Below are 8,189 nucleotides of genomic sequence, written 5' to 3'. Positions count from 1 at the left end.
TCTCTCACCCTCTCACCCTCTCTCTCTCTGCTTGGCTGTCATACAGGAGTCATCACCAAACTACAGGCAAGACAAAGAGCGATGTAGAGACGCGATAGAAAGAGGGTGAGGTATGACGACACTGCAATGAGATTCTCTCTCTCTCTCTCTCTCTCTCTCTCTCTCTCTCTCTCTCTCTCTCTCTCCAGGCCAGCGCTCGGGGTCCAGGCCTGAACGGCAGCCAGGGACCAATGTTAGTAAACTGCGGAGGAACTAAGGGAAGTACTTCATCCTGAAACCACGCACACACGCACACGCACAAGCACACACACACACACACACACACGCACACACACGCACACGCACACACACACACACACACACACACACACACACACACACACACACACACACACACACACACACACCGTATACCTACTCACACACACACACACTGAAGCTCTTGGTTTACTCTGGCCGTAATGCGCGTGGTGTCCATCGGAGAGGAGCGGTAAACACTTGGGCCTCTGAAAAGATGCTCTGTAAATATTTACCGCTAAGACAGATGAGCGCCAGGACAGGAACTGGACCGAGCACCGCTCGACACCCCCCGCCCCCCCGACCTCGCTCTCTCTCTCTCTCTGCGGCCCACGCCCCCCCCATCCTCCCGAGCGGCCAGAGGACCTCCGCTGGACGTCCGCGCCCCAGACGGGGCCAACAGGTCATCCAGCATCCATGCATTGTTGATCCAAACTGGCCTTTCCTCCAAGCGCTCGGACAGAATCACTTCCCCGAATGTAAAAGCACTGAGTATGTCCCAGATCAGGCTGTGAAAAACAGGCTGGTGGAGGGTTGGTAGTTGGAGTCTTCCTACCCTCCCTCTCTCTCTATTCTCCAATGTTTTACTGCCAAACATTTTTGCAGATGTAATGCCCTGGTTTTAATAGGCTCCGCTCAAACTCTCACCACAGTATATATGGTTTCATGCCCTTGGCAGTCAGAATGGTATTTCCGAAAGACTATTGGTAAAACCAACAATAATAACAGTACAAGTGATTTTTGCAAATGATAAGGAATTTGGGAAGGCTTGGTAAGTGCTCCCTTGTGGGCTGTAAGCCAACCCCCCCACCCATTGCATCATCCATCACTCACTAACACACAGACACAGACACACACACACACACACACACACACACACACACACACACCCCCACTCACTCACACTCACACTCTCACACACACACACACACACACACACACACACACACACACACACACACACACACACACACACACACACACACACACACACACACACACACACACACACACACACACACACTCACACATAGTTCTCTAACATGACATCCTTCTGGATGAAATATGCTTTGAAAAGAAAGTTCCCCCCACACGGCCGGACTCTGGCCTGTGACGACAGCACAGCAAAACAATACCAGGACGAGCCGGGCTTCCCAGGGCAGGCCAGCAGAACACAAATAGCAGCATGTAGGAGCGTCCGCAACACAACACAACACAACGAGCTCCTCCGCCTCAATAAAAACAGAGGGGAGGGTAAAGCTGGAAGAGGAAGAGGAGAGGGAGAAAAATAGCAGGACCGAGGTGGAAATGGGTAGTGGCCAGGAACCGCGGCACTTCCTGCGCTAATCACAACGCAAAGTACTTCCTCTGATTGTAGGAGCCGCCGAGCCATTCACCAGACCAGCCTCCTGAACACACACAGATGCACGTAAAGAACAACACACACACACATGCATGCACGCACACATCCCTGCACACACAGACACACACACACACACACACACACACACACACACACACACACACACACACACACACACACACACAAGCCACTTCTTAGACATAACAGTGTTTTTCATATGCTCCAACCACCTAATAAGGAACACTAATCAGAGCAAAAGGTTTCTTCTCACACACGGCCGCAGATATGCGTTGCCTCTTCTTCTCACTGAGCCGCTTTGGCTTGGGCCTGATAAACATCTTATTATGTAATCCTTACGGCACAGTGAATGTTTGCCAGGGGCCCTTATCGGCGGGCCCTTATCTCGCTGTGAACTCCTGGCACCGCTTGCTTTCTGGACTTTTATTTTCGTAATGACTTTGCAATCCCTGATACCTCTTGGGAAAAAGAACCGACAAGCTAAGAAACTGGAGTGTAAAGAGGTTCCCAGATAACAAAATAAAAGGGAGTCAATGCCCCACACGTCTATTTCACATTTCACCCCAACAGATGTTTACTGCAGCTGGTTGTGTTCAGAGTTAGTAATGTAACATTTTAGCAAGAAGGACACGGGATGAGCTTCTCCCGTCGTCATCACCTCGTGTCTTTAAGTCTTGGTCCCTTAATCTCTTCTGGACTCGCTGAAACCACAGCATGCTGGCATAGGGCCCTCTTCCGCATTGGCAGAATACTATATCTCTCCCAGCAACGTTTGAAGTGAGGAATAAGGGAATTGTACAATCTGCCAGGCAATGCTATGGAAACCGTTCACACACAAAACACACTACCACAATCTTGATAGTATGGTCAGTCTCTTACAGAGCAGATCTGCTTTAGTCCACAGACTATGAGAGACAAAAAGACCACCTCATTGCATCTAAGGTTGTTAGGTGTGTGAGTTCCTCCACCCTACGGCATAATGGCAATAGCTGTCTGTCTTTTTTTCTAAATAGATGCCATGTTCACTAGGTCAGAGGATGGGGAAGGCAGGAGCAACCCAGACAAAAAAAACACTTATCCCCAAACTTTTGCCTGGATACACTGAGACATGGACCAGAGGCTATTGCAATTGCCCTGTGGTATGGGATTAATTTGTTATTGTGTTGAGACTCATTAAATTGCACTTGCTATGCTGTTGCACAAGCTTTCCATGCGTCATGATGAAGCCTGGCATGCTGTTTCATACTTTGGATGGGCTCATTAGGAGTTGTTCAATAAAGATGACCACATCCATTGCGGTTTCCCTTCTGAAGCGAGCAGGGCAGGGAGTGTGTTTCTTGTTCGGGGAAACGACCCAGGACATTGGCCTTGACAGGCCGTGACATAGCAACAACCAGTGGGGTTGGTACTCCCAACAGCCCGCTGGCCGAAGCTACGCCAGCCACAGCAAACCTCCAGTCTCATGTTTGAAGATCATCGTTTTGATCGTTTGGATGTTCATTAGTGGTGAGAATATATAGTATGATCACAAGGACAGTTTCAGAAACATAATGTTCCATTTGTGAATAAACAGCATGATGAAACCCCAAAAGCAAGCTTTAAAGAATATGGAGATGTGTGTTAACTTTCAAAATGATTTTATTGGGACAAAACTACAAAATAAAATGTACAGCACAAAGAGTCTCAAGCTCAGTTTGTAGTGAATCGCCCCCCGTCCCCGAATAGAACTTGTGTTGTCATTTGTCCGTTTCGTCACATTCAAAAAGCTTTACTTCTGATAAAGTAGTCAAAAGTAGATAGTGCGCATCGCCATGTACCTACTATGTACAAACCAAACATGTCTTAAACCCCCGCCGATCCTGTAGCAAAAAAACTCAAGACTACATTTCATGTCAAACAAAACTAAAAGATAAGTGTTGAGGAATGGGGAGAAAAGTTTACTGTTGTCACTCCAGAGTTTCTTTGAGTGGTAACAACCTTCAAATAAATGACAAAAAATATGCCCAAAGTAATCTACATTCAATACAACTTGTGTAAAAATAAGGATTTCATATATAGGAAAATACTTTATTTGGTTAATCTTAAGGCAGGTCAAGATGGTGAACCCCAGGCACTGGAAAAAAACAATAATACTTGGGCACAAGGGATTGCTACATTCTTCAGCACATGGCTAGAATCACAGTGTCACCCCCGTACAAAAACGAGAAATTATTATTATTTTAAATACATTTTGGTTGATTTATTGAATTGGGTTCTTGGTTATTGAGGTCTGGTCTAAACGCAAGGAGAAAAAAAAATGGTAAAGATGGTAGGGTTTGGACGGTCTGTACAAACACACTGTTTACATTCTACAGAAGAGAAAAATGTCTTTAGGAAAAAAATGGATCCTCCAACAGCACTATCATGCAACCTCCAGAGTAAACAGCAATCACCAAAAACTTTAACGTAAACAAGGAAACATAATGAAATAAATATCACATACGTTCTCTTAAATTAAGATCTTTTTTTTTTACTCATTTACAATAAAAAATAACTAAGTGAAGTTACAAAAAAAAAAAAAAGAGGAAAAACAACCAAAATATATATATATATTACTGTGAAAGAAACATACACTCCACTTTATGCAGATTAATAATGGCGATCATAATTTAAACATAAAAGAATATAGATCTATTGCTTCATCATACTTGATAAATACAGTATGGTCACAAATTACCAATGTAGCCTATACTTTTTCACAAGATAATAAATAAGTTAAATAGTCCATAGCAAGTCAGCACCGCTATGTAATCACTCGAACAGCTAAAAAAAAAATATATAGATCCAACCATCAGCAGTGATTTCCCCCAAACCGACCAAACTCGAGTGCTTTTTAAACCAAGCAACAAATTAGACTAACCAAACAAACCACTGGGTGGCGCTATGAGACAATTCAGTTCTGGAATGGAAATTGAAGCTTTCAGGTAAAAAAAAAAAGTTCTTTTTTTTTTTTTTTTACTTTGAGTCAAGGCATATTCTTGGCAGGATGGAAGAAATCTGAAACCGCTTACAGTCTCAACTTGTCAAGTCATTTTACACATCTATCCAAGGAAAAGTGTGTCTTGCCTGATAGAGCAAGGGGGCTGTTTCTAAATCACAGCCCTTAGGCAAGGCACTGGTGGAATGCCTTCTGTTGCTATCTACTTTATACAGCTATCATGTTACATAGAAAACAAAACTAATGCCAGAATATGGATAGTTCTCATCCGTTGCCGATAGCACGAACAAAAGATAGAATGATTTAGTCATCGGAAATCGACAGCCTGCTGAAGATTGGCAACCGTCTCCCAGCGTCCAAACTCGGTGACTCGGAGCCACTGAGACTCCCAGAGGAGCTGAGGGACCCGCTCGCATAGCTCTCCCGGTCGGAGAGGGAGTCGGGCGGGCTGGAGGGAGGCTCGAACACCGGCGACTCGTTCAGGCGGCGCATGGACTGCAAGTGGCTCATGTTGAAGGTGGGTGAAGGCGGGCACATGTTGCTCTGGAGGTTCCCATAGAAGGCGCCGTTGGAGTGGTTGGCAAAGGCGTTTGGGTTGTGCACGGTCAAAGGGGCCAGTAGGGCTTTTAAGTCCTGTCCCTGGAAGTTGAAGGCACTGTTGACGCAGGACATGGAGTTGGGCGACAGCGCGTCCTCGTAGAAGCTCGGAGAGCACGAGGACGTAGATGAAGGTGGTGGTGGGGTGCGCGACATGGGGCCATCGAGCATTTGTGAGTCGAGGCCATGGTGGGATGAGAATCCAGAGAAGCTGAGGCTGTGGTGGAGCTTTGGTCTTTCCCTCTGGTTATAGCTGGACTGGTGTGACATGGTGTCCCGCTGGCCGTAGCCGCACAGCTCCCGGGCAGACTTATTGTTGGGCTCCCCTTGCACGTTGGCGTTGGCCGGGGCCGGTCTACGCTCGTCGGCGTTGTGGATAAAATGGCACCGGGGCCCGTACGGACAGAAGCCAATTGTGTGGAAGGTGCGGCAGGGCTCGGTTTTGTACTTGGGGTGGCGAGACAAGCTCCGTAGCTCGTGGTAGCCGTGGGCGAACTGGCACTTTTCGCCGTATTTGCAGGCGCCGTTCTCCTCGAAGGGCCTGCATAGCTCGGTCTTGTAGCGGGTCGAGTTGATCTGCGAGCCCGACTTCTGCTGTTGCAGATTGTGCAGCGCCTGACTGCGGTCCAAGCTGCGATCCACGCTCTCCTCGCTGAAAGCGCGGTCACGGAACTTGTTTTCCTTGTTCATGAGGGCCGTGGCACAGTTGCTGCCTGCCATATTCTCCTTTAGGCTGTTGTACGCGCTCACGGGGAACTTGTTGCCGTTGTTCATCAAGTCCATGTTGCTCATCGAGTTTCTGCGGAAAAATCCCGGCGAAAAGGAGTGACTGGAGTTCGAGGTGGGGACCGGAGCGCCCACCGCCTTCTTGTCCAGGAGGCTGTTGATGTGGATGGCGTTCATGTTCAAGCCCTTTTCCTGTTGCTGGAGAGAAAGAAGAAAACGTGGAAGTCAGTTACAATATTTGCCACCTTCCCCTGAAATAAACTAGTGTGGGCTAAGCCTCACGTGACATTGCAAAAATCAACAGGTTAGCTGAATTTAATGATCAGCACAAGGGCTGCGATGCAAGAAAATAAGTATGCATTCAAAGTTACGACTGTTAACCAGCACCGCGATTTGAAGTGGTGGAATGAATGGTTTGTAATGCATACCTTGTAAAGCATCTCAATGTCGTAGAACGTGGACAAAATAGAAGACATCTCCAAAAGTTTACTGTCGTGTTCTCTCGTTCATGGAGGATCGACCAGGATCCTTAAACGCGACTGGCGCAGAATGTGCCACGACTGGTGTAGTTGAAGTCTTAAATATTGATGTGCAAGTCCAGTACTGGCAGCGAGTGAAAAAAAAAAGGACAGACGGGGAGAAGTAGTTTCAGGTTGTTATGATCGAGTCGCTTGTCCCCTTTGAGAAGCGCTGAACCAGAGTGCTTCACTGACCGCTCTCCGCCTGCACATGTATATAAACACAAGGTGGGAGGGGCCTTGTGGAGTTGTAGTTAAACTTTATGTAGGGCTCTTTTCTGAACACGCCACCTCCCCGAAGTCTTCCATTCACTGGTGGCGGGCCGCCTATTTTTACACCACGCCTTTGTGGAAACCCTATGCCAGCTCTCCCTTTTTCAGTTGTTTTTTCCCCCGTCATATCACCCAACGGATTGGAAGTTGGGTTTGATTTCGAATAAGCGGTGAAATGAGTCACTCAAATAAAGTATGTTGTTAAATTGAATGGACTCTCATTTCAGAAGAAAAACATTTATTGTGGACGAAGAGTTTGTGCTCCCCTCTCACCCGTTCGCCACCACACACACACAAACCCCCCGCCAGTGGATTCTGCGAGACCACAAGTATGAAGGGTAAAGTGTACAGACAGAGTGCAGGAGAATATTTAGAAGTCCGTGGTTGCGTAATCAACTCTAAGACTCAGTAACCACTTCGGCCAACTATGCACGGACCAATACGTTTCTCGACTCACATTACCTATTTTTGTAGGTTTTTATAAGGTCAAACTTTCAAATATTGAGGAAATAGATAAATGATATAGACTTCATGCATCAACATGTATTGTGAACACATTCATTAAATGACCTTATTAAGAATCCTTTCAAACTTCTAAAATCTTAACTTGGTTCCAACTAACTGCAGCACAATGAAGGAATGTGCGTTTCCACTGGAATATATCAGAGCGGAGCAAGACTGCCCCCATCAGAGCGAACTCTGCATTTATTTAGACAGTCAAGGGCGCCCCCTGCTGAGCGGTGGGCTTTGTAAAAGCATATAAATTCAAATAAAATATCTTAACCCTGATAGTGGTATTATGTTAAAAACAACTTGTGTAGTTTCATGAAAACACAGACCTTTACCTTTTTTTTATGGAAATGAATTCATCATTGTTTATCCTAAAGTCAGTATTCAGTTAAGGATGTAGGAGACAAACAAGCATTTCAACAAAGTACCGTACATGCATTCTTGTGATGTCATATAGTTCCAACATGTTTGGTAACCCAAAGCGTCTTCCACACAGAACAATAAGTTACAGCGTGGTCATACACAGTTAAGAGAGTAAGGAGATGGAAAACAGGAAAAATAGCATGGAGTGAAAAACAAATGACATAACAGCTTGGAATCCTACTACGAGCAACCCTAAAATTAGTGTTGGAACAGCCCTCAGCCTATTTCAGCTTTCGGGCCACTCGTGATGAATGACTTTTAATACTATAGGCACAGACACATGCAGCAAGAGAGATCCTTCAAACATGTCAAACTCCCAAAGGAAACAGTATCTCACTCCCCCAGACTCCGGCCACTTGCTCCAACATATGTAGAATTGGCGATGGTAGCTCCAGGCATTCAAAACCTTACGTCACTTCTTCCACACTGAACACTGCTCTGAGAGGATAAGGGAGGCAAAAAAGTACAGTTGTGTCGATCTACACAG

At 46.0% G+C, this 8,189-nt stretch overlaps 1 protein-coding gene across 1 annotated transcript; it reads right to left on the bottom strand.

Moving 5' to 3' along the window:
• Nucleotides 1-3,298: 3,298 nt before the first annotated feature.
• On the bottom strand, nt 3,299-6,841 carry zfp36l2 (zinc finger protein 36, C3H type-like 2). Its single transcript, XM_060073799.1, has 2 exons — nt 6,407-6,841; nt 3,299-6,176 (listed from the first exon to the last, which is right to left on the bottom strand). The coding sequence occupies exons 1-2, from the start codon at nt 6,452-6,454 to the stop codon at nt 4,959-4,961; spliced, it is 1,266 nt and encodes a 421-aa protein (XP_059929782.1). The 5' UTR covers nt 6,455-6,841; the 3' UTR covers nt 3,299-4,958.
• Between the last annotated feature and the right edge of the window lie 1,348 nt (nt 6,842-8,189).

The sequence above is a fragment of the Gadus macrocephalus genome, chromosome 15, assembly GCF_031168955.1.
Source record: "Gadus macrocephalus chromosome 15, ASM3116895v1".
NCBI classification, from domain to species: Eukaryota; Metazoa; Chordata; class Actinopteri; order Gadiformes; family Gadidae; genus Gadus; species Gadus macrocephalus.
Note: the sequence above shows the minus strand (reverse complement) of the source record. Positions and strands in the feature narration are given on the sequence as shown.